This window comes from Oreochromis niloticus, linkage group LG12 (assembly GCF_001858045.2).
Source record: "Oreochromis niloticus isolate F11D_XX linkage group LG12, O_niloticus_UMD_NMBU, whole genome shotgun sequence".
NCBI lineage: Eukaryota > Metazoa > Chordata > Actinopteri > Cichliformes > Cichlidae > Oreochromis > Oreochromis niloticus.
Genome location: NC_031977.2, coordinates 7005022 through 7031308, shown reverse-complemented (window position 1 = coordinate 7031308; position 26287 = coordinate 7005022). Strand labels below are relative to the sequence as shown.

At 42.1% G+C, this 26287-nt stretch overlaps 2 protein-coding genes across 3 annotated transcripts; both read left to right on the top strand.

Moving 5' to 3' along the window:
- Positions 1 to 912: 912 nt before the first annotated feature.
- snrnp27 (small nuclear ribonucleoprotein 27 (U4/U6.U5)) lies at positions 913 to 25715 on the top strand. Of its 2 annotated transcripts, XM_003448585.5 has the most exons (6): positions 915 to 1110; positions 2344 to 2476; positions 2837 to 2949; positions 3055 to 3134; positions 5460 to 5524; positions 5875 to 6182. In XM_003448585.5, exons 1-6 carry the CDS (start codon positions 1074 to 1076, stop codon positions 5927 to 5929), a joined length of 483 nt encoding a protein of 160 aa, XP_003448633.1. In that variant the 5' UTR covers positions 915 to 1073; the 3' UTR covers positions 5930 to 6182. The 2 variants fall into 2 exon arrangements, with proteins under 2 accessions (XP_025752705.1, XP_003448633.1); XM_025896920.1 differs by lacking the exons at positions 5460 to 5524; positions 5875 to 6182 and adding an exon at positions 23558 to 25715 and having other exon boundaries at positions 913 to 1110; positions 3055 to 3221.
- Positions 7081 to 25304, top strand: mxd1 (MAX dimerization protein 1). Its single transcript, XM_003448616.5, has 6 exons — positions 7081 to 8100; positions 8747 to 8846; positions 15723 to 15752; positions 19990 to 20104; positions 20293 to 20452; positions 21986 to 25304. Exons 1-6 carry the CDS (start codon positions 8034 to 8036, stop codon positions 22180 to 22182), a joined length of 669 nt encoding a protein of 222 aa, XP_003448664.1. The 5' UTR covers positions 7081 to 8033; the 3' UTR covers positions 22183 to 25304.
- Positions 25716 to 26287: the final 572 nt, after the last annotated feature.

Sequence of the window (26287 nt, the reverse complement as noted above, 5' to 3'; positions counted from 1 at the left end):
GCTAATGGTAGGGTTGCAGAGTGAAAAGACTCCAGGATACCTCAAAAGTATGATTGCAAAAGCATTTATATGCTGGATGATGGAACTCAATTCAAAGCCACCCAGATACCCAAGACAGCCAGTGCTATTAATTTAAAAGCTAATACACATGATCTGTTTAAATGCTGCTGCTGCTTCTTTCAGCTGCTACCTTTAGAGGTCGCCACAGCCGATCACCTGGCTCCATCTCAACCTATCCTTAGCATCTTCTTCTGTCACACCAGTCCTCTGCATGTACTCCTTAACTAAATCCACAAATCTTCTTTGTGGTCTTCCTCTTTTCCTAGATAACCCTATCTTTAAGATCCTTTGCCCAGTATATCCACTATCCCTCTTCTGCACATGCCAAAACCATTTCAGCCTTGAGAGATGGTCCCTACTCTCACTATAGACCACCATGTCAACCATGTCATAGTCCACAGAGGCTCCTGCCTGACCTCCTATATCAACCTGTCAATGACTACTGCAAACAAGAAGGGTCCTAGAGTCGATCCCTGTAATCCCATCCCCGCCTGTAACCCATCTGTTGCTCCTAGTGCACATATCACCACTCTCTCACTATCTTCATATCCATCCTGCACCACTCTGGCATTCTTATGTACCACTCCTGACTTCTTCATGCAGTACCACAGTTGCCATCTTTCTTATACCCTCATGGTTTGTCTCCTCAGTTTATCCCTCTGAAGTTACTACAGCTCTGCACGTCACATGTGTCATTAAATACTATACTTTTTTTTTTTTAAAGAAGAAGAAGAAGAATGAACAACAGCTTTTATTCATTATTAGCTGGTCTTGGATGTTCTGGTCAACATCATACAGGCTATGCCACCAAAGAAGAAAACTATCCTCCAGGTTGGTAGAGGGCGCTCTTCTTCCTGTACGTGACCGGAAACTTGCATACGAAGCACAAGAAAGAGACCGGTTTAGAGTAGCATTTAGTAGCATTTACCAGCGACATACAAACAACTTCCAGCTGATTTGTAAATCATTTATTTTCCATTTTTTGTGAGTCTAGTATCTTATCTGTTCGGAGAATGGGTAGGAGCAGGAGTCGAACTCCTCCAAGACGAGGTAAGAAATTGAAGTAGCTAGCTGTTTTTCTCTGTTAGCGTCGTCTCTTCTTCAACACGCCGAGAAGTAAATGTGCTTTATCTGAAATCGCGTTTTTCTATCTGATAAAGATAATAACCTATACCTCAAAGGGACTAGAAGCAAAACTGCTATTTTAATTGTAACTGTGCATTGACTGGGTTGTCGTGGGCTCCTTTGAAATTAACAGAAGGTTCTAGATGTGTGGAGATCTCACAGTAGCTTTGATACGATTCCCGAGCTGCGTTCAAGTACTGTGCACAAAATGGGAGATAAACAAAAACACTCTCCAGGGGTCCACGGGAGGAGAAGACGCCATCCCAACCAGCAGTGCATTTTTGGGTCTGATGTAGGGTTGTTGTTGTTTTTTTTTTGTTTTTGTTTTTTTGGGGGGTGGAATACAAAACTACATATTAAAAATATATATTTCTGCATTATTTATCAGGACATATTATGTGTTTCGCAAAGATACAGAAAATCTGCTGGACAAATTGCAGTTTAATTTCCCGCGATTTTTGTATGATCAGTTTGGGAAATTCAATACACGGTCCTCTATTTTTAGAGGTTAAAAATTGATGCATAGTGGACTAACAAGCAGTTTCACGGTCAGTCGAGGACTGTATGCTTGTTGTACTGTGACGCATGAAGCAGATATAATATCTCATAGCCTCTCACTGTCATTTCAATTTTTCTAAATAGTTAATGCAACATTTTTTTTAAACCCTATAAATTAAAGGTGAAAGTCCATGCTATAGTCACGTCTCGTGGGTTCCTAAGTGGTACAGTACTTTTGACCATAAATGGCAAATGAACTGGTACTAATTTAGCACCCTTCTACTCGGTTTGCTTTTTACTACAGGAGGATAAGCAGCAAGAAATTGTGTGCTGATTATGGTTGGCACAATTTCAGACATGATACCAGTACCTATGAAAATACACAATACTCCATCCTACAGAAGTAATAGCAAAACAGTTATTTCTAGAAAAAGTTGTTAAATTTCAACCAGTTTTTCCCAATTATATGTGAGATTTAACAAAATACATATTTAATATGGCATTTAGATGTTTTATTATAGATGGTATCGCAGAAATCCAACACAGTACAGAAGAAAATAGCTGACATTTGGATTTTTAAGACTGCTACAGTATAGAGATGTCAGTCTGCTATTTAAGACGCTTCAGTTAATGCCATGATCTCATTTCCTCCTCCTCCAGAAAGAAGACGTTCCCGCTCAACTTCTAGAGAGCGTGAGCGAAGACGAAGGGAGCGGGATCGCTCTCGCTCTCGAGATCGGGACCGGGACCGTCGCAGGAGTCGCTCACGGTCTCCTCACAGGAGACGCTCAAGGTGAGTTTTTGTTTGTTGCTGTATTTGTTTTTGTATTTAGAGAAACGTTGTTTTCAAGAGTATAATATTTGCACCTCATTTACTATTTTAGAGACCTTACTCATGTAGAACTGTGGTAAATTTTGGGTTGAATGAGTATTGTTAGTATATATTGGGTAAACGGCAGTTTCCAGTTTACTATCACAGAGAAGTGTTGTGTTTCAGATGAGTAGCTGGTGCACTTGTGGTTTTCTTTGCCCTTTGTTAACAAACTTTTTGTCGAGATTCTTTTAAACAAACCAAGAGCAACACAAATTGCTTCTTTCACTCTGATTAGGTGTGATAACCCATCCTGCAGCCATCACTGTGCTCCTTTTGCAGGTCTCCCCGACGTCATCGATCCTCCTCCCTCTCTCCTTCGAGACAAAAGGAGAGACGAGATGATGAGCGCAAAGACTCAAAGGAAAAGACGGCAAAGCCCATTCAGATCTCAGGTATCAGACATTATCTATACACTCGCACATTAAGCAGGAATCTTAGTTTTTCAGACAGTTTGTAGTAGCAGAGACTAAATTCAATGTTTTTTGTTTTTTAAATAGCGGAGGACATGCAGGGCAAAACGGAGGAGGAGATTGAGATGATGAAGCTTATGGGATTTGGTTCCTTTGATACCAGCAAGGTGAGAGTTGTTCTATGTGTTATGCAGCCACAAGGGGGTGCAGTTTATTTCTAATAAAGTTCACAACACACACACACACACACACACATTATGTTTGCATTTATTTCAGTGGATTGAAATGGAACTTCCAAAAGCACATTGGCACTGATGAAATCTATTAGAGCAGCTGCTGTATAAAGCAGGTTGCTCTTGTTTAAATAAAGGGGACATTTTTCACGTTTTTCCCTTGACTCTTTCTATTTAGGGGAATACTGTTGTTTTTGAGTTATGGTTCTTTTTTTTCACCCCCGCTTATCTGTTAACCCTTTTAAACCGCACGGGAGCGTGCACGCTCCAATTTGCGTAACTATTTTTAAATCCCTATTATATTTTCGTTTTTGCTGCAGGTTGTAAAAATGAGTGTATTTCAAAAATGAAATTATAAAGACACTCAAAATAAATTTCCTGTGGCTGGGAACTATTTTGTGGAACTTTGCATTTACAGTTTTGAGGGATATACCTCTGAAGTTTCTGTAAATAGAAAAAAGTTTAAAAAACAATTTTCAATTTCTTTTTTTAGTTTATTGCACATTTTTGGTATTTATGTAGTTACTATGGACATATTGCATATGTATGATTTAAATTTAGGATAAAAGGATCTTATTGATGTATAACAAGTGGAAATGCTCCAAAAAATGGCACTACAGCATGTAAAAATGTAAAGATAAGCTCAGGCAGACTTGGTTCTATGGTGGGCTTAAAACGGTTAAATATTGACATAATTGACATATACTGACATGTTTGTACATGAATGTAGAGCAGCTTTCACATGACAGCAAGCCCTCCATGGCTAATGTAAGTTTGCAATACTGTGCAAGAGTTTTGAGCCACTCTCATTTATTTTGCTTCCATAACGAGCAGTGTTGGGTCCACACATAACAGACAGTTTGGCAAAGAAACAGTTTAAAATCCTATCTTTAGAGACTTTTGTTGCTAATAGCCTGTCACAGTATGTAAAAGTTATATCCTTTTGAAGTAGGAACAAATCCAGCAAAGACCTGGCACAGGGAAGCATCTGGCCCTTCAGGTGGTCATCTACTGTTCACTGAAGCCTCATCAAAAATAGTGTCAGTGGAAAGGTGAAGCTACTCTTAAGGAAGAATAAAAGGGAGAAAAGGCTGAAGTGTTCCAAATTACACAAGAACTGAACTGAAAATCGGTGGTAACAAGTCTTAGACATGATAAATCAAAATGTGAGTTTTTTGGTTCAGATTTTCTTAATATGTATGCAGGAGGTCAAGACAGAGGTACAACACTGAGTGTCTGCAGCAGTCTAAAACAGACGGTGAAGACTCTGTCATGGTTTGGGGCTGCACTTCAAGCAGTGCTGTTCAGTATGAACACAGAAAAGTACCATCATTTTAATCAACCATGCAATAACATCTGGAAAGCATCTGACTGGCAAGGGTTTTATTGTTCAGCATGACCCAGTCACACTGCCAAAGCAGTAAAAGCACACCTGGTTAGCCGAGCTTCAACATTATTGAAGCAACGTGGGATCATCTTGACAGAAAATAGAATAACAGGCACATTAAAAGAGCTTCGAATCTCCCTCAAGGAGCCTGGCGAACTATTCCAGAACACTACTTAAAGACAAAAAAAAGTCATACCAAATATTGACTCTCAGCTTGTTAGAATTATACTGCATTTTCATCTATGTTTACACAATTCAGTAAGTCACAGCACTGTAGCTGTCTAAGATTCTGAATGAAAAGTTGAGATTATAATCTTAAATTATGGCTAGCTGTTGAAATTGTTAGCTATAAGAATAGATTAACATTCTAAATGCTATGAAACCTGTCTATTATGAAAATGATCAAAAGTGGGGAAAATAAATGGATAGACTTAAAGTAATCACTAAACAAAGAATAGCAGTTACAAGAAGTGGACGAATAGTTGCAATTATAAACTAATAGTTATGGTTGTGCACACTGTTTATCCAATAAGAGTTGGTAAACTTAATCTAATCACAAAGAGCAAACAGTGGGTTGAAAAGGGTCACTTCAAAAATCAGTCCCATTGAACACTAGCAGTGTTATTGTTGATAAAGAGGTTCCTCTGACAGGCCACTGGGTTTGTCCTATTAACAAAACAAAACAGTTTTCCGTTGATCAAAATCCTTCAGTTCTGTGAAATGCATATTTAGAGAATTCCAACTGCTATCATGAGCTTGACCCAATTCAGCTTCACCTGTTCACTGTCATGTTTAGCTAAGAATGTTTTTTTTTGTATTTTTTTTTAAGTTTGCTTTGTAATATGTCATGCAGTAACATTATTTTTACACAGGGGAAGAAGACCGATGGCTCAAGTAACGCGTATGCCGTCAATGTGACCATGAAGAGAAAATACAGGTAGGTCATCGAACACAAAACAAGCGTTTGTAGTTGATCAGCTGTGCCGTCGGTACAGTGCAGCACATCTCTTTGGATATTTCATAAGCTTTCCTTTTGTTAGTGACGGATCCTTTTTAAAGTTACTTTTGGAGCCCCAGCTGTTACTCATGTTGCTGAATTACGTCAATTTTTCTGCCCCCTCTTCACAGTGTGCACTCTCAGCATCTATCACTGTTAAAGTAGCCAATCACCTCCGCAGGTGTTTCTATGCAGAGATGCCAGCGCTCCCATTGGTGCTCGATGATGTAATCTGTGTGTGTTGGGAGGGAAACAGTGATATAATGTTTTCTTATATATTTATTTTACAGGCAGTACATGAACAGAAAAGGTGGATTTAACAGGCCGCTGGACTTCATTGCTTGAAAGTATCTCAACTCCAATGTTCCCCAAGAAGTTTACCTGTGTGTACCCTCCCTTCCCTCTACCCTTATGAATAGATGGCATGTTCAGTATCCTATGTGGTTTGTGTGATTTAACAGTCGTGTATATACCTTTTTATAAACGAATGCATACATGTAAATAGTAGTACCTGCAAGATGTACTCACAACTGGGTGAGACTGAGCTTAATATTGTTGACATGGATGATTTATTTGAAATAAAAGCATTTAAAAAACATGCTTTCTGTCCTGATTATGAAAATGCATTTATTAAAATGCCTATGCACTAATTAAATATCCATCCACCAGGTTGTGCAGGAACACTCTTTCTTTTGAAATAATGGCTAAATATGACATTATTCATTGTCCCTTTTAAGGATTGAATAGGATCAGATTGGTTATTCCTGTGAATGCTTGCGTTTCTTTCTAGTTTAAATATAGCATAATCTCATTTGGTGTTCTCTGAGAAATGTATCCTATAGGATTGTTTCAAATCCAGGTTTAAATTCAGACCTAACTAAAGGCTGCTAAGAAACCTTTCCTGGGGTGGTATATGTTCAAGTCCAGGGTTTATCGTGCTCTAAAATAATGATCCCTCTCATTTTGAAGCAAGCTTTTAAATGTTTCATACTAGATTGGATCAGCTTTGCTGTCTGACAGAACCGACCCACCAAAATAACCAATCCCCGTACTTGTCCTTAACCCAACCACCAATCATAAGCGAGCATCCCTCCGGCAGATCCAATCTAGCGCCGAGCCTTTTAAAGCCATTATGGATCAGAAAGCAACAAGCGGACGCATGCGCGCAGATATTTTGTGACGGAGAAGAAGGAGACCAATGATAAGAGGTCATGTGAATTCGACCAATCATGTATCGCAAAATTTATTAAATGACACAACGGGAGCCAATCGCTGCCATACACCGAGAAACAGCATGGCAGAGAGGCGTGTTGATTGTCAAAAGCGGGCGTTGTCAGATAAGCTCGTGCGCACTAGGGCCAATAGCTGTCAAGTTTATAGAAAAAAACAACCAATTACTGTGTACAAGTGTATAGCGCAGAAACTGTCTCCATTGTGGCTGTACATGGTGTATTTCAGCCAATGTTAATTAGAACCAAAATGGCTGCTTAAGGTCCACAGTTGAAGTAAGCGCTGAACCCTCTTCTGCAATTGACGGTTTTAACGCCGAATAGGAGCTTGAGAGGTTATACTCAGTATCCAATCACACTGCAGCACCCAGAATCTTTGTACAATACAGTAGAGAGCTGGTGTCCAGATCAACAAGCCACTATTTTGGAAGCTGTTTGACAAACAGTCACTGTTCTTCAGTTGATGTCAGTCGCTATCGGCGTTTCCAGCAAGACGTATCGCGCGTTAAACCGGCGCAAAACTAACCAGCCACAGCTCTAAACCGAAAAGGTTGGATGACATCGTCGGCTGAACTTTATATCAGATAGCTCTTTTTTTATATAAATAAATTTCACAAGGCAAGTGTCTAGCAACTGTAGATGCTAACGTTCTTTTTTCACTGGCCGAAGCTTTTCCAAATACAACACAGATAGCAAGAACTTTCCATATTTAATTTGACAGCTTGACATTGGCGCTAACGTTAGCCAGCCTTTTTTTTTTTCGCCAAATAGAGCAATTCGCGGATTATTTTTGTATGTTACACAGCCTTTCGTTTTGTTTGTATCAACAAGCCGTCTTTTCTCGAAGAGCCACCTATAAAGCTGACGATATTTAGCTGACATTTTGACTTAAAGGGGAACAAAGTAACCTTAGCTCCTGAAGAAGTGTTATTAGTGTCAGCCCTCACTAGCCAGCTAACACCATATCCTTAATTTAACAACCACGGAGGAAGTTTGGCTTTTCGAACTGACTGGTGCTGCATTCAAGGCCTTTAACTTTTAAATATCCAGATTGACAGTGAAGGAGCAACTCTGTAACGCTCTCTCTGGCTCTTTAAAAATAATAACTGACAGAACAGCGAGCTCCCTAAGTGTGAAAAAGAAGCAGGAGCCTGAAGCAGTCTGTGTACAGCCACGGAATTCCTTTTCGGATTGTTAAATTATCAGTGTTATTGTTTAAAATGGCGGCGATCGGAATGGTGCAGATGTTGATCGAAGCAGCCGAGTACCTTGATCGCAGGGAACGAGGTAAAGTATCATTGTATTCTTTTCTACTCTCTTTTCTTATTCACCCTGTGCAATATAACATTAACACCCCTCCCCCTCCGAATCACTCGGATTTATGCACACGTCGTTTGATGCTTTCCCAAATCCTGTTGCTTCCTATTAATACTCTTATTACATCAAACAATCAGGCCATGAAATAAATTCATAAATGTCGAATTTCACGCATCGATTCAGCAGGGTGCATCACCTGCCCCAAACAGGTGCTAATAAATATGTGATTACAGGCGCATAATGCATACGTGTAAAGACAAACGGGCATTTGCATTGGCGATATTGAAAGAATGAATGCATATGTGGCAGATGTGCAGGGAGACATTGTTTTCGTGGGCGCCCCTCCTTTCCTTCTGTTGTGGTTTGCTAGTGGGGTTTATTCTAGTTCATGATGACATCATTGTCCATCCCGAGGAAGGGGGAAAAGGCTAAAAGATACTACTTGAGACCCATTCCCTGCATGCCTGCTAAAAAGCATTAGCCATTGCTGCGGGATGCCAAAAACTAAAGCTGAAATGTGGCACGTTGTGCAGTCTGTACTTCTGTTCACTGTGGCTATATTTTGCATTGCAGGATTTCAGGACATGTGACCACTATGTTGTTTACTTGCTTGCAGAAGCTGAACATGGCTATGCCTCAATGCCGCCGTTCATCAGCAGCCGGGAGAGGGAAAGTTTGAAAAGGAAAAGCAAAAGCAAGAAAAACACAAGTAGCAGGTAAAGGCAAAACTGTACATGCCTGATTGTTTTCCTGCTCTGCGACAAGTCGCCCATCACATCCCCACTTCAGGGGTCTCCCCCCACCTCCCCCCTCCCCTCCTCTTCCCGTCCTCACTTCTTGAAGGATTAAGCCATTCTTCATCACACTGGTGTTTGTGTTTCAAGTCAAAATCCTTATTTGGTGCTTGTGATGTGAGGCTTGTTTTTTAATTTTGTAATTTTTTTTAATGCATTTTCGTACTGTGCTTCCAGGTGGACACGCTAACTGCCCAAATTTAAAATGGTAGGAAGTGCAGTGAGGTCAGAGATAGCAGCCTGGTCCCTATTTGCATAATTTGTTACATTCACAGCAACGCTGTTGAAACAGCGACTTTGTGCTCTTGGCCAAACATGGTCACAATCAAACATCCAAAGCTTTGAATAGGGTTATGACTGCGAGACGCTACCTTGTTGTTTTGACATCAAATAGTGACCAGGTCAGACATACTGTTACAAACACCCATCTAATTGCAAAGAAAAGACAGACAGACTAGGCCAATTTTATAATCAAAATAACATGTTAATGCCTCTTAAGTAATATATCTGCAAAAAATATGACATGATTCCTGTCTCATCATGTTTCTCGCTGATGAGAGCTTATTAGAAGCCTTCGGTTTGTTACAGAGCATAAGTCAGCTCTCTGATCTTCCACTGTAAGCTATTGATACGGTTAGCTTCTGATCACCATATCTGCATTTTGGACATTTCTTTTCACTTTAAGATATTATGTTAAATGAAGAATAGAACATAAGATTATGAATAAATCTATTATCTTTTTATCACTGACTGCTGCAGTGAGAGCACAGCTGATGTCAGCTAATGTTTTAACTCTCAGCATTACCGCCTGCCTGTTGCGTTTTTGGTTTTTTCAATCAACACAAAATCCCACTTTGATGTTATAATAGTTTTTTTTCACGTATGTGTTTTACATGTTCAGTTTTTAGTATACCTAATATAGTGAAAACATCAGCATTTATTTTCTTATTTTTTGAGAGAACAATACTACCTGTAGTCATTTTACTAATGGACAGTGTTCTTATTATTAAAGTTCAGTCATTGGTAACCAGGTGGCCCTTACTGCCTCATGTTAGTTTACCAGCTAGCTTTCAAGTTATGTTGCAGTTTTAGTGATCCTTGAGATCATGCTTCCCCAGAGAGGATCTCTCCCAGGGTTGGACAGACTCCAATTCCACCGTGTACAGCGAGTGACTACAGTCGTCCCTCTACCCTGAAGTTTCACTTGGAGGTGGAAGACCTCTCTAAGCAGAATCTGCAGCACATAGAGAACTGGTACAGCTCACTGACGCTGCAGAGAAGAGCAAAACTAGTCCCACTAGCTGCATATTGAGTCGGTGGAGGTTGAGTCAGTACATAGGATTAAAGACTTACTGGAGTAGCAGCTGATTGCATTGTTTAGTTATTTATTTGATTCGAAATATTTGCAGAGGAGAAAATTCTGATAAACAGTATTATATAATAAATAACCTAAGTAATGACTCATGCGCCCCATGGCACAGGCACATGTGTACATGTTCAATCCATGGCTTGTATGAAATAGATTTACTCTACGCAGGCTGAGTTAACATTTACATGATGTGCAGACTATGCCTGTCTGTCAGTGAAGTATTGGTGGAAATCATCTACCAATGGTGGTAAAGGATTGTGTTGACTGACATATGACAGGGTGGGACATGTGCAAGAGGATAACCACCCATCAGCTCACCTTATATGTGGACAGGGCTTTAGAAGCGCTCCATAATCTGTCAACAGCACTGACATGCTGTATGCATAGGCCACTTTAGGTGTTTGGAACTCATTGTGTAATTAGCTATGCTACCAAGTAATATTTTGTAATTATTCAAAGTCTAATGGCCAATTCATATATAACACTGCAGAAAAGGTCCTCTGATGTCACACGTATGTGTGAGTCTGTTAGGTTAAGATTACGTTTAGTCTTCCCCATGTGTTCTTTAAAGTATGTGAGTGACAGATGCAAACATCATCCTGGCTTAAAGTCAATGACCCCATGGTAAGGAAAAGTGGGTCAGTCAAGGTGACTGCAGAAGACATTTAAGCGAGGCTGTGGTTGGTGTGTCCGGGCTGCACTGGTCATCTCAGTGGACACTAGTCAATTTAGAGTCTCTAACCTGAATTCCGTAAATCAATGTAATGAGGACAGATTTGTGTTGCCTCCGTGATCCATAGATCAATTTGCGCTCTGCGATTGGACTCCAGTTTGCTGTCATGATCCTGTGTAGGAAGTTATTTCCTGTGTGTACAAAGTTTACACAAAAAAAGCAGGTTTAAACTACTGCAGGTGATTGTTTCAACAGAGAGGATGATAGAAGTCCATTAAACTCTGTTGGAAACTGATCTTTGAGATAAAACAGTGACATCCAGGCACCTGCTTCTGTCCTTCAGTAGTATTAAATTCCACACAAAACTGACATATTGTTGATCCCAACCTTTATGTGCCTTCTTTTCATTCAAACATTAAAAAAAGCAGCAGATCAAAGAAGCAACTGATGAGAGCACCACCAGCTGTTTGCACAGATGCAGTAATTAATATACATATTTTAAAATGCTTGATGGTTCATATTGCATGAAGCCGCAATAAAAAGTTTCGGTGCTACAGTTACAGAACAGAATTTCATAATACCCCTAAACGTATTTCAGAGACATGCTTTGTTGGTTAAACAGGTGTATCAGGTGTATTGCCATGAGGGTAAACTATTCATCCATCCATTGTTCATCCTCCAGTGCAGTTAATATATGCTGGGGTGCATAATCTGCTTTGTGTAGGACTCATCTGATGTAGGATAGTAGGTATATTTTCTGGTCTATCAACACTCTTTTCTACTCCTGTAAATGTATGGTTTTGGTAGCAGTTACGTCTGCCTCTGATTTGATAGAAATCTAGACATTTTCCTGTTATTCTGGATCACACACACTGTGCGGTTTTCTGTAAGTGGCTGACATAATTAAAAGTAAACAATAAAAGAGGGAAAACTAAATGTGCAATGGAGGAAATGAATTTGGAAGAAGTTGAGGTGCATCTTGTGACTCAAAAAGCTGAACAGCCTGACTCTGGATGGTTAATCTAATAACTTTGCGCCCAAGAATTCAAGTGTAGTCAAAAGAAAACAGTTTAGCCAACTTATAGAAACCAGCATCATGTCTGAAATATAAATTTCCTGTCTTATCTATACAGTTATGATGTTCATACTAAATATGGTCAAAGGTTTAAGTAATGACATCTGAGTATGTCCCAGTAAGCCAATTACTCAGGCTTTAGACAGTTTTTTTCTACTCTGGGATCTTTATCATGTCAGAGAGTGTATACAGCGCTGGTTGTGAGCATAGAAGCTTCACCCATTTGCTGACCAATCATTGTCTTTGAGGGACAGGTAATCAGAGGAAAGCTTAGTTCAAAGGATTGTGGTGTTAAAGGAGAAGAGCTAAAAACGGCTTGTTTCACAGTTAATGAAGTGATGGAACTGCACTAAGGCCTGCTATAAGATAAATATGAATTTTGGACATTTTTTTTGCTAGCATTTCTGCTGTGATTTCAAAAACACAGGGTGTAGAGTGTTGAAAAGACAGTGCTTCTAACTCAGATCATGTCCTAGCATGTGTAGATGGCACCAGGTTTTTAGATTAGGTTTACTTGGTTTGTTGCAATTTCCGGTAAAAAAACAAAAAACAACTTTTCGTTCACCAGCTTTTCCTTTTTCCATTTCTAGTTCTGAAGCATTTTTTCAGCTATTACTCATTGCTATTTAAGGGCAGCAGAATCACACGGCATTAATAAGGGTATCTGTGCAATGAGTGAGATGATTTGATGTAGTCTGATCTGACATTGGCTCTTGGTGATTAACAGTACAGAATAAATTTACATCCTGGGGGGGGAAGGGTTGATCTCTGCTAGAAAAGATCTAATCAATTAATTGATGTTATTTGATCAGTTTTTATGTTGTTTCTGCTGCTGATTCTGGTCAAATATAGGGCAGGCATTTATATTTGAATTTATACATAAGCCCCTCCGGTTTCTGCCGTTTTCCCCGAAGCGTAGATGTGCGAGTAGTAGTAGTGGGGGAGGGGACTCGCCATGTTTCTGGCATGGACATGTGCATGTGTGTCAGTAGTAATGACTCCACCCTCCCCCTCATTTCTCTCTCTTTCTCCCTCTCACATTTCTCTCTCCTCACCTCCTCCATCCTTCTGTGTCTTTCCTGCTCTGCTCTCACTTTTGGCCGTCAGTGGAGAACAGCAGCGCCTCCATTACAGACAAGGAGAAAGAGTCCTCCCCCTCCTCACTCACAAACACACAATATTCATACACTATGTAACTACAGTGCACTGTGGAAATCGCACGAGGAGCTTGCCACAATCATTCTGCAGTCAACTGGTGCCTTTCGGTGGTCATCACACCGTGTTGTTCAGGCTGATGCAGCTGAAAGAAAAGTGCAGTGGTGAATCGTTTGGCAGCAACTCTGTGATCCAGTATTTAACCTTCTGAGGACCTCTGATGTGACAGTAGCTCATTTAGTGAGGCTTGTTTGTTGTGCGTTTTCTCTATTTTTGGCCAATGATTTCCACTCCAAAAACAAATGTTGAGGTTGACCCACCAGCCTGTCTGTCACAGGGCTCTGTATAGTTCTGTGGGGAAAAAAAAGTATACTCCCAAGATTCAGAAGCTTGTAGAACCACCTTTAAGCAATACCTTGAAGTAGCTGTCTCCTTATGACTTTATCTGTCTCTCACATCATTGTTGAGGAATTTTGACCTACTTGTCTTGACAGCATTGGTTCAGTTCATTGAGTTTGCAGGTATTTTTTTGATGCACTTCTCACTTAAGATTGCACCACAGCGTTTCAGTAAGGTTGAGGTCTGAACTTTGACACTGCAGAATCTTAATTATTTTCTTTTAGTCATTCTGTTTGAGCCAAGCTTTATCTGTCAGACAGATGGCCTCACATAATAATTCATAATACTTTATTATACAGAGGAATTCATGGTTGACTCAGTGATTGTAAGGTGTCCAAATCCTGTGGCTTCAAAATAAGTCCAAGTCATCACCCCTCTATAAGTTACTATGTGGTCTTTGGACTGGCACTGTGTAGTATAGCCAAACATCTCCAATTTGGTCTCATATGTCTAAAGGACATTGTTTCCGAATTGTTTGGGTTTGTTCAGTTGCAACTTTGCGAACCTAAACTGTGCTGCTATGTTCTTTTAGGGGAGAGAAGAGACTTTCTCCTGTCAGTCTTTCCAAATCAACCATATGTTCAATCTTTTTTGAACTGTACTGTCATGAACTTTAATATTTAACATACTAACTGAGGCCAGTATTCTTAGATGTAGCTCTTGGATCTTTTTAAATTTCTCTGAGCACTGCACAGGGTGAATTTGCTGGGTCATCCACTCCTGGAAAGTATGTGGTCCTGTGTTAACACACACCTGACTGCTCCAGCCCAGCAAACTGCAAAAACCTCAGCTTTTATAGAGGTGCTCACACTTGGAGATGATCATTTAAACAAATGCATTTAATTAGCAGCACCTAGCTGCTGTTTACCCTCTTAGTTCCTCTGGAAGCAGAAAATGTGTGTATTTAGTTTTCTCTTGTGGAAACCTTCTTTTTCATTTGACTGTGCTTTAAGTAACTAGAACAGTGATGGATTTGGAAATTAGCATAACATGTCATCTTAAATATTGGTTGTGCATTGTGGTGGCATGGGTGTGTTTGGTAAAGTAGCAGAGAGCTATGAGGTGTCTCAGAGCCTGAAATTTAGTCTCAGTGAGTGGGATCACTTCCCTGCCACCTCTGTTATGTCACCAGCGGCTGTCTGCCCCACACAGGAATGTACACTGGCTAGAGGGGGCCAAGTGACAGAGAGAACACCCAAAGCGAGTGGCAGAAAGACAGACACACACATGCTGCAGTGACACGCTGCGACACAGTGAAAATACGGTCAACCCCGAGCTTTAAACCCAGGTTCGGCCCAGCAACTGAGATTACACACAAGGGGGCACCCTTTGAGGTTGTGTTTGTGTCTATGTGTGTAGGAAGGACAGTCATTGGTTTGCAGAGCTGGAAAAATGCAGAGGCTATTTTGGGATTCAGCATGGGGGTGGATGGTGGGGTTCAGGTGGAGGTTGAGGAGCGTTCAGGAATGCAGAGGGGATCTTCTTCTCTGCTTGTGCCCTGCTCTCCTGTTTATCCTTTCTCTCACAGGTCAGACTGACACATTTCTACCTAACCCTACATTTGACCCCGTGTGTGTGTGTGTGTGTGTGTGTGTGTGTGTGTGTGTGTGTTACAGAGAGAGAGATGCTTTAATACTGCAGTGACAGAGTCATGCTGGCCACGAGCACACCTCTATCTCTCATTTTACCTTCACTGTGTTCCCCCCACCCCCACTCTGCTCAGGCTTGCATGTACAATGGATAATCAGGCAATATGAAGGGACAGAGTCCCATCTACTCCTGCCTGCTGTTTCTGGTTACTGTTACTATGTTTACCGTCGGGCCTCCTCATCACGTATCTGTGTACGAGTGTGGTCCTTAAAAAAAGCTTCCACCATGAAACAGGCCTCAGGCATAAGAACACCCAGGCTTTTCTTCATTTTTTTCTTTTTTTTTTCTCCTTGAATCTTATTTTGTAAGCAGCTCCGGCTGTTCACAGACTCCCACACAGCCCTTTCTCTCGTGCTCCCTCCTCTGCCTGGATTGCGGTGCATGTGGAGAAGGGGAAGCCTTAGCTTTTTTTATTTTAATCAGTGGCTTTTTTTATTATGTGTGATTTTTCATATGCGTTTTGTTTTATCTTCGCAGGTCTACACACAACGAAATGGAAAAGAACAGGTAAAAAAAAAGAAATCATATCTCTGTGTGTTTGTGTTGTTCTTCAATCCATGAAAATATCAATTCACGCCACCCCATGCCCTCTCACACTGAGGAAGTCTTTAAATTAGTTCAGTGGCAAGGTCCTGTAACCTGTAACATAATCTGAAACATTTTTGAAAGAAGGTACATTTTTTAAAGTTCCAGATCTAAGGTGAATGCTCTCAGAGTGACTATCAGGATTTTAAAATTGTAGTAGGTGAATCTCTGGTGATGTGGTGTGACGTGTTCGTCAGTCCTCTTTCATGAGCCCGCTTACATGCACGAGTGGGCAATCAAAAGAAAGGCAGCGCGTATGTAGACAGGTGAAGCTGGACCTCAACTTTTTATCAGGTGACTTATTGAGTGCGATTCAGTGGAATCCTCGGGTTTATCGGTGAGGTGTTTGAAGCTGCACTGCAGACCTGTGAGAAGCATCATCCCTTCTGCATGTGCATGGGCCCGACGTAGGTCAGATGCACATTAAACAGGCTCACATCACGCGCCTTTCTGGCGGATTAAGAAACCTACAGTTATGAACTAAGGCTGACGACTCGCTTCTTGCATGAATGCACAGATTGCAGACAAACTAGTTGAGCTAGATTACAGTCCTGAGCAAACCTTACCTTTTCTCTTTTGGCGCGTTGCCATCGTGAAACGAAAGCATAAGTTTTATTTGTGTACTGCCCTGTTGGCTTATGTAAGAGGTAAGCTGTATAACCCGTGATAAGCAGAAGGGAGACGTGGCATATCTAGACATGGTGGACGTGTTGTTTTTTGTAAACTCGTAACTAATTAAGTTTGAATTTAGGTGATGAGGGGGTAGGTAATGAGAAAAAAATGAGCTTTATGGTGTAGTTAAGTAATTTCTTTTGAGGGGGGTGGAAATTATGATGAACAAAAGGAACTAAGGAGACGATCGTTTACAAAACTCCTTACTTGAAAATAACTGATGGTCAAAATCATGGTTTTGGCTCATGCTTGAACAGAGCCATTGTTTTGTTACGGTGCTCTTCTGACACTGATGAGATGAACGACGGGTCACGGTTGTATCAGGTGGCTCACTGTGCTCTCTGGCTCCTGAGAGCAGCCGATCTGGTTTCACTGCTGCACAACTTGGTTGTCTTGACAACATTTTGGAGAGCATTCATTCATGATAATTTGGTTATGTAATGGAAATAAATGTAAAAGTTATCAGAGGAGATGGTTTACTAGCAAAAGGGTGGAGGTGAAAACACTGAACGGTTAGAGTTGAAATGGCACTGGTACAGTTGAAACTGTCATGATGATTGTTAATCGATTCTGCTTCCTGAATTTGATGATTTTCTTTTAGCATATGTGAACATAAACTGTCCCAACAATTGATAAAAGCCATTTTGGATGATGGTAAAGTCCTCAGTTTACATATGTAAAGCAATAGCAGTCATATTTTAATACAGTCGCTGTCACTCTCTGAGCTAGATGATTCAAACCAGCCGCTCAGTGGTCAGGCTGAGCCCTCTGTATGTGTTTGTGGACACACCTCACACCCTGCAGTAAAACACAATTATGACCACTAGAGAACCTACCTAGCCGTTAGCTAGTTTCTCCCACCACTAACCTGATGATGGAAAACCATCAGTGGCAAGTAGTAAATTAGTCACAGCAGCCCACTGCCAGCAAAGCCTCAGGAGTGCAATGAGACCCACCTTCCCTTTCATCAGTATTGGCTTGGTTAAATCACTCACTGTTAGGGGTCAGAGGGCAAGAGCCCTGAAAGCGAGGTGATTTACTGCTAGTCAGGCAAAGTGCACCAGCTGACCTAGTTGGGAGAAACCATTTTGGGTCAAAGGGGTGACAACAGCTGCAACTGTTTTAAGTGTAACAAACTGAGGCGGCACATTCACCTCATTTTGGACCAGACACATGCATTCAGGTCAGCCATATGTAAGTGTGAAACAAGGCCAGAGAAATGTAGGCTGTGGCCTGAGGCTGCAACTCCACATTTACTGTATAGTTACCTATTGACACAGTGAACCAGAATAACCTGTCACTGGAATAGCTGTGTGTTAGGACCACGCCATAGTGTTTCTCTGAATCGCCATGTGACTCGTGCTGTTTGAGTCTGCTCTCTGTCAGTGTTTAACAAACATTAGCCAGCCCTTATTATGTCAGAACAACACAGGCCGGAACATTTCCATGTTATGCAATGACAGTCTGCATGTCCTTTGGACCGAGTCAGCTGAGAAGCAGGCACTTGGCTTCAGCTGTTGAATGCTGCTTTGTATGTGCGTGCAAAGGCTCTGCTCGCCGATTGTGTGTTTATCTTTTTAAAGGGCAAGGGGTTGAGAATATATTTGTGCGCTTCCACTGCCCAGAGTCAAATCAGCCTCGCAGCTCTCCATGCGCCCCATTTGAATAAACTCTTTCCGGCAGTGACGCTCACGTTAGGATTATTTGCAGCAGACAATAAGTGAGCGGCTCAGCCGGCCAGCCCTTCAGCTGCACAGTCAAAAAAAAGAAAAAACACAAAGAAAGAAAATAATTTGTACACTCATTCTCAGGAAGAGTCTGACGTACACACGCCCACTTGCTCAGGCAAACACAAGCGCACAGACACGTACACACTGTGACGAGGCCGGAGCTGGAGGTGTGTGTTGTGTAACAGCGGGGTCAAGTGGTCACCAACACCCACCAGACCTTAGAAATTGCCAAGGCTGCCAGCATAGAGGGGCTTAGAGGCATACAGGTGGAAACAGAGGCTGTGAACTGTGCATAGGTGTGTGTGACGGGGGTGGGGGTATAAAGGGCAAGTGACATCAATAATGAGTTGCAGTTCTGAACATATGGCGCAGATGGCTTTCTGGTTTTCTTCTTGTTTAAGAGGACGGTTGGTGCACATCCTGTCGAGCTCTATTATGTAATAGTTAACACCCTGCTGGCTTCCTGAAGCATACAGGGCGTCTCTTTCCGTTTGCTCCTACCTTTATACTCTTTGATCCCAAAGGTTGCATTAAAGAGGAGAAAGTGTTTAGGTGGCTCCAGTCTGACAAATACTTGCAGTAATGACATCTGGTTGATGAGGCCTGAAGAGTGCAAAGGCATGTTCTCTGCAGCTTGTTCCTCATATTTGCTTTGATGCCAGCTTATCAGCTGGTATTGCTTCAGCACACGCAAATCTCCTCTTTGAACTAACTCAATTTGTGTGAAGTGGACAAAAAATTCCACCCTGACTTTGACAGTTACTGTCACAACAAGGAAGTATTCCCACTCTTGGTATTTAATGCTTTAACTTCCTGCTGAAACAGAAAGAACTATCTGCTGCTTGTGACCACCTGCAGCAAAGTAGAGACGAGGCATACCACAGATGAGCTAGGAAAAAAGAGTCCTGTCCTCACAGTAGTCTGGCGCAGAAGTACTAATTGGTCCTAATAATGTGGCCATGTCACTGTGCAGTAGTCATGGATACATATTACATCACTTTAGGATTTGGTTTGTTGTGTGTTTTAAAACTGCAGTTAAAGTTGTCTAAATGTGAGTATTCAGAATATGTGTGCTTTACCAAGTAAAAGCATACCTGGATAGAAAAACACACAATGGAACACAATCAGTCATGGATTGGCCAGTACTTCAATAATAAGTCCAACCCTGCCTGAGGCAGTTCAGGCTGTGTAGAATTCATTAGAATTAACTCATTAGAATTGTCCAACACTGATTTTTGCCTAATATACTGTATTTCCATGTGTGTTTGCACATGTTTGAATAAATCATTTCACCTATTTCCCATGTTCCTAGAAAAGTCTTATGACATGAGACTGACTCGAGACTTGTCAGAGTAAAAGATGGCAAAAAATGCTGTTATAATTCACCTGTTCATTTGTCAGTATTTGGCAAAATGTAAACACAGTCCTTTCAGGGCTCTTAGTATGAAGACAAAATCTCCCCTGGATGTATTTTAAGAGGTTGCTTGTTTCCCCTCAGTGAAAAATCTGAGGTTGAATCCTTGAAGCCCAATCATCCAACTGAATTTCGAGTAAAAGGTCAATTTCAGTACAAGAGTAGAACTTCTTGTAGAAAGAAAAACCAGGATAGTTTAAGATATTTGCACTCAGCTTTTCACAGCTCAGGTAAATCAGGGATTTTCAGATTTCAGTGGCCTAGCTTCTTGTTTTGTTTTTGCTCTTTTTTTTCTATACATTTAATAGCATCTTCCACCTTCATTTTTATCTTTCCTCTTCAGACGGGCACATCTACGACTGTGTTTGGAGCGCTTGAAATCCCTCGTTCCCTTGGGACCAGATGCTAACAGGCACACCACCCTCAGCCTGCTGATGAAGGCCAAAGATCACATCAAGGTGCGTGGATGTGCACGTCAACCACTCACCTAATCGGTGTGAAGAGGGCAATTTGTTGACCGCTGCAGTTGCTGAGTATGTTAGTAATTGCGTGTTTCAGTGGCTGATAAGCTGCTGTGGACACGTACACAGGAGCAGATTAGGAGCTGTTCATGAAGCGCGCCCTTTTCTCTCCTTCTCCCTTGCAGAGGTTGGAGGAGAGCGAGAGGAAAGCTCAGCACACTTTGGAGCAGCTACAACGGGAGCAGAGACACCTGCAGAGGCGTCTAGAGCAGCTGGGAGTGGAGAGGACCCGCATGGACAGCACCGGCTCCACTCGGTCCTCTGACAAGTCCGACTCTGACCAGGGTGAGGCTGCACACAGGCAGAGCTGTGGCCAGTTCAGACAACTTTGTTACCGCTGCATGTTTTTATTCATGTCACTCTTCAAATGAGTGTCTGTCTGGAAACACAGGGCAAATATTCAGATGGTTTAACGTCTTCTCTCAAAGCACATGAAAAAAATATGGAGGTGAACCGTTGTGCAGGAAGTTCTGAACAGGCATTCATTTTATTGTTCTTGTGTCAGGTATTGTCTTGATCATCATCACTAAACACAATCTTCCACAGTGCAAAGTAAAGTAAAGCGTCTTAGTAAGTGCACTGCTTATAAAAACACACTCATCAGATCTTAATGTGAAAAAAACATCCTGGATATCTATACTGATGTGGACTAGGTAATATGTTAGGGATGAAAGGGTGCTACATTTCTTGATAGAAACAAAGGTGATCAACCTACAGAGCACTGAATTTAATAATACCCCAAAAATCCAAGTGAAAAAAATCATGCATTCAACCCCTCCATTCTGCCAAATGTCATTGCAGCAACTCCAAATGATACTCAGCAGTTTATACTGAGTGCCATTTATGTGGCATTCATTGTTGTTTTGTCATATGGTTAATGTCCTCCCTCCAAAGCAAATGATGTAAAACAGAAAAGAAGGAACATGGAGTAGTAATAGTTTGTGGATCATATGAATGCTTGATGATATCAGAGCATGCTTCTAATGAGACAACAGATAATGTCCTGTACATTTTCTCCCAGATCTGGACCAGGACGTCCCTGAGCTCCTGCTCTCATCTGTAAAAACACACAGGACGACAGTGGTGAACGTGCCAAGTCTGGTATTCTATGGCAAATGCCAATCGGCTCCACAGTGCTGTGTAGTTAGCACCAGGCCCACTTGAAAACCTCAGTCTGCCCTCATGAAGTCTGATTGTTTGGTCAGACACATTCACTCCAGCTGCCTATTGGAGGTCATTTTGTAGCTTTGACAGTGCTCATCCCGTTCCTCCTTGCACAAATGAGCACTGTCAGTGCTCATTTGTGCAAGGAGGTTAGGACCTTCTGAGGCCTTGTCCAGCTCTCCTACAGTAACTGCCTGTCTCCTGGAATCTTCTTCATTCTGAAACTGTGCTGGGAGACACAGCAAACCTTGACAATTGGCACATATTTATGTTAATCTTTCAGGAGTTGGACTACCTGTGCAACCTCGGTAGGGTCCAGGTATCACCTCCTGCTTCTATTGGTGACACTGACACTCAAATTCAAAACTAGTGAAAAAACAAACTTATGCTGTGTAGCTTTGTCCCTGTTGTTTAAAGGGGATTTTAAATACAGGAAAAAAGAGCTTTTGCAGGATGTGCAGAGCAGGCAGTTACCAGCTGCTGCTGCTGGCTGTACAGGTTCTACCATTAACTCGTGCTAGTTGTTTAATCAGTGTTACTAGTAATAATAACATCCTCTCTACAAGTGGAGAAACTTGAGTAGATTAATAATATGACAGAGTTGTCATTCAGCTCTTTAATGGTGTCGTGTTTGTGTTCTTTTTGTTCAAACAGAGGACCTGGATGTGGACGTGGAGGGGACGGACTACCTGCTGGGTGACCTGGAGTGGAGCACCAGCAGCGTGAGCGACTCAGGGGACGAGCGAGGCAGCCTGCGCAGCAGCTGTAGCGATGAGGGCTACTCCAGCGCCAGCCTGCAGCACATGCAGAACACTCAGGAGAAGGCTAAGCAGCTGGGCTGCAGCCTATAAACAGCACTGGTCACTGACCCAGCACCCACCTCTTCCCCTCAGCCCCCTCACCACTCCTTGGTCCCACTCCGACCTCACCTCCCCTTCCTGCCCCTCTTCCTCCCTCTTTACCAGGACTGACCAAGTCTGAGGCCTCTCCTCCAGCTGGGCCTCCGCAGACTTCCTGTCTGCACAGTGACTTCCATTCAGACTGCAACACCTCCGAGACATCCAGCCCATCATCAGCGGTCAGTCTTTAGGGTGTCCCCCGCTCTGCTCCGCACCGATAATACGAGCGGGACGTCAAAGACACTCCACCCCCCCCAACCATCCCCACCCCATCCGACAAAAAAACAAAACAAAACACAACTTTCAGCCAGAGAATGTTACCACACAATGTCCCACTGCCTCTTTTTCTATGCCTCAAGAGCCATGGGAAGCACTTATGAGATTTCACCCATACTTCACACACATAACATCAACTCGCACGTACACACACAGACCGCTCCATCTCTCCCAAAGGTGTGATGCTGACAGGGTGCGGGGCTTTTTTTGTTTGTTTTTTTGTTTTTGCGGCCCGCACACCGGTCGACCGTATGTGCATGGTACTTTGCACTTAAAATTGCTTTTTTGTAAACAAAACTATCACCTTTTTCAAACACTGTCCCTTAGCAAAGCCCCACCCCGCCCCAACCCTCCTGCTGCAGCCATGGCAGCAATGCCACCAGATGAACTGAGTGTTTGAAAAACATGTCAGTCGGCAGACTTTGCGGACACTAAAATAGAGCGCGCGTGTGTGTGTGTGCGTGTGTGAGAGATGTTAAACTGTCGACAGCAATACGTCCCTCAGTACCCGGGCTTTGACAGGCAGGCTCGCAGCTGCCCTGTAATTTTTTGTCCGCGCCTGCCCTTTAGAGCAAAAAGTAACAGAAAAACCAACAAAAAAGAAAAAAACAAACAAAAAAAATCGTGCAGCATGAGATTGTGACTGGGGAGGGTTTGATTGTTTTTATGCCGCTCTCTGATGACAGGGCATTTATTTTACTTCATTTTTTTTCAAACATCATCCCTTTCTTATGTGTGCTTGTCATGGATACTATGAACACCAGCCACTGGGCCCAATACTGGTACGCTCTGGCGGGTGTCGGTACGTTTTTGTACACTACTTCTTCACTGCCCCATTCACCAGGTATTAAACAGGAAGGGAATCTACTGAGAGCACATTCCACTTATGTAAAGAAGACAGGCAGGTGAGGCTGAGAGCATTATTTCATTATTTCATTGTTTTGGTTTGCAAGTGGATGTTCCTGCCAGTTATTTATGTAGAGAGTCCAGTTTGAGATGAAGCGAGTCACACGGAAATACAAATGGTCAGCTTTGACTTTTCAACGGGAACACACACACACACACACACACACACACACACAGAATCTCTCTCTCTCTCTCTTTCTCTCTGCTCACAGCTAAACTAAAGCAGTTTTCTCTCCCTCACCTTGCCTTCATAGCTATTTATTGTTTTAGCAGAAATATACACCTTTTAATGTAAATAGTTTACAGAAAGATGTGTCTATCAGCAGATGTATTTATTAGATAAATCTATAGATGAATATACAAAAAAAATCTATTTAATTAGTTATAGCTTATGTTCTTCTCGTGAGGTTTATTGAGAGTTTCCTATATGTAGTTTGTTTGCACAGCCTAGTCAATCCATAAAATATTGAGAAATGTCTCTTTGTGCCTCGAGGCTTTAGTGTCTGTCTGAATTCAGCACGGTGCTCCTAGGAAGTGATTTCTCTGTGGCTGATTCTGATTTTTCTTTTAGCCATTTTCAAAGCCCATAAGAGAAGGATAATGGGACAAAAAATACTGAACAACTTAAAAAAGAAAATGATTAGAAAGTAGAAAACGCGAGAGGAGCAGGTGTCCGGGTAGAGCGCAATGGCGTTGCCGGTTCACCTCCCATCACCCCTTTCCCTCCCCCCACGCCTGTGCCTCAGACAAAATGGCTCTTGAGCCTTGTGAGATTTTTTTTTTCTTCTTCTTCTTTTTACCCCTCCTCTTCCTCCTCCTCCTCCTCCTCTTCGCGTGTGGTTCCCAGTCATCACGGGCAGGGACAGGAGGCAGATCTGTTGTCGTTTCTTCTGAATGTACGCGTTATCAACCCCTGCAGTCGTAGCAGCACGGTGCCAAAAGAAGCTCCCTGCGTGTTGTGCATGCGCCACTTGCAGATCTCAGTTTAAAGCATGACGATGGTACGCCAAAAAAACCAAAAACACAAAAAAAGGAAAAAAAAAAAAGGAAAGCAGAAAAATAGATATGAGATTGTTTAGTCGTTGAGTGTCGAACGCTGCTTATTTTTGTCCAAACGGAGAGGGACTGTGCAGCCACGCTAACCAAGTGGGGGTTGGGGGGGTGGGGGTATTGAAAAGTAGGTGTGAGTGGGCAGGTGTGTTCACTGAAATGCCATCTGTCGGTGCATACGTGTGTACAGTATGTGAGCATGTGTGTGAGTTTACTGCATTATTGTCTTCAGAGATATATTTTTTGGGGCAGTAGAGGGCGGGTGATTTTAAAAACATTGTAAATCCATGTTTCTGTTTATTTGTTTTATTTGAAGAAGAGCATTAATGTCTTTCTGTGGTAGCCACCATTTTTTTTTCTCTCCTCCCCATCCATCGCCTCATTTCTGTCTTCCACTAATCTCTGTGTGCGTGCGTGTGTGTGTGTGTGTGTGTATTTGTGCCATGCAACCATGTGTGAGCAATACACCCTCCTCCACGTGCTGCGTTGGCATCAGTGGTTCAGGCAAAGTGTGTGTGTGTGTGTGTGTGTGTGTGTGTGTGTGTGTGTGTGTGTGTGTGTGTGTAGCGGGGCAGTGTACTGTATGTGTCAGTGATCACATCACACCCCTCTCACTTCCAGTACAAAGACCCTGGTGCTCTCAGCATCTGCCTTAAGAAGCAGGTGTGGAATCTCTCAAAGAACAAGACTACAGTCAGACCAGTTGTTTAAGCTACAGCTTTCCACATCAGGGGAAAACTCAGTTCATGTGTATATTTGGCTTTTCTTTTCTTTTCTTTTTTTGCACACTTTTATCCCTGCGTACAAAGCGGCTCAAAACGGACACACCTGTTACGGCCTAACAGACGCATACGATGTGTTTACGACAACAGCGACGTGCATCACAAAGGTCGTTCCCTTCTTTTCTTCATCGTGACGGGTCTCAGGCGTGGTGCTCTCATCGCATTAGACACAAAACACACAAGACAACACCCCCTCGCCACGGCTCCATTGAACATCGTCGTCACCTCCTGCCTTTCTTCTCAGAAAGGTCAAACGTCTGTTTGCTGAATAATAACGTTAAGGTGAACGTTTTGTGCACTTAACTTTTTAAGAAATTGGAGAATTTGGACACTGTCTTCTAAAGAAATCTCTTCAAATATAAGAGAGGGGAGAAACAGCCCCCCTTTGACAATGAATTGTTGAGCAGCAATTTATATTTGCCAGTGATATTAAAATGAATTAAACATTTGAAACCCTTGTTTACCTACCTATCTCCTTGTCGTGGTCTTTGTTCATGGTTTGTGATTATAAGCATATGTGAAGAGGACAAATGGAGGCTTTCTGGGGAAATCCAGCCCACTGGTTTCTCATACAATGGGTAATTTTCACGTAGAGGTTGAGTAGACGGTAATGAGGAGCAATTTTTTTTTGAAGACTATATAAAAAGAAAGCCTTAGCAGCCATCCATTGTGTTCCAGAGTAATCTGTTGGCCAAATCCCATGTTTGTGTGATCACCGCCATCTGACTGCTGCTCTACAGGCAACACACACAAAGCTAGAATGGGAAAAGAAAGAGGGGGATGGGTTTCCTGAAAAGGCTGCATCCCTTCATGCTGCATCTAATGCAAGTCCTCTCCACGCTTTGCATCCACAAACAGTCACAGTTCATGTTGTAACTGACCAACAGGTACCTTGACCTATCACGGCAGGAAAAGCACGGTAAATGTCGAATTGTTCCCGAGGCTGTCTGATGAAGAAATGTTGGGATATACACTTACCAGCTACAACTACTTGCAAATGCAATCATATAGCAGCAACTTGGTGCATTCAGGCATGCAGACAT

Excerpts from the sequence above, each read along its gene's own strand:
- mxd1 (XM_003448616.5), top strand. The coding sequence starts at position 8,034 with ATGGCGGCGATCGGAATGGTGCAGATGTTGATCGAAGCAGCCGAGTAC. Across the intron at positions 8,101-8,746 it reads CCTTGATCGCAGGGAACGAG|AAGCTGAACATGGCTATGCC; the intron begins GTAAAGTATCAT and ends ACTTGCTTGCAG. Across the intron at positions 20,453-21,985 it reads CAAGTCCGACTCTGACCAGG|AGGACCTGGATGTGGACGTG; the intron begins GTGAGGCTGCAC and ends TTGTTCAAACAG.
- snrnp27 (XM_003448585.5), top strand. The coding sequence starts at position 1,074 with ATGGGTAGGAGCAGGAGTCGAACTCCTCCAAGACGAG. Across the intron at positions 2,950-3,054 it reads AAAGCCCATTCAGATCTCAG|CGGAGGACATGCAGGGCAAA; the intron begins GTATCAGACATT and ends TTTTTTAAATAG. Across the intron at positions 3,135-5,459 it reads GTTCCTTTGATACCAGCAAG|GGGAAGAAGACCGATGGCTC; the intron begins GTGAGAGTTGTT and ends ATTTTTACACAG.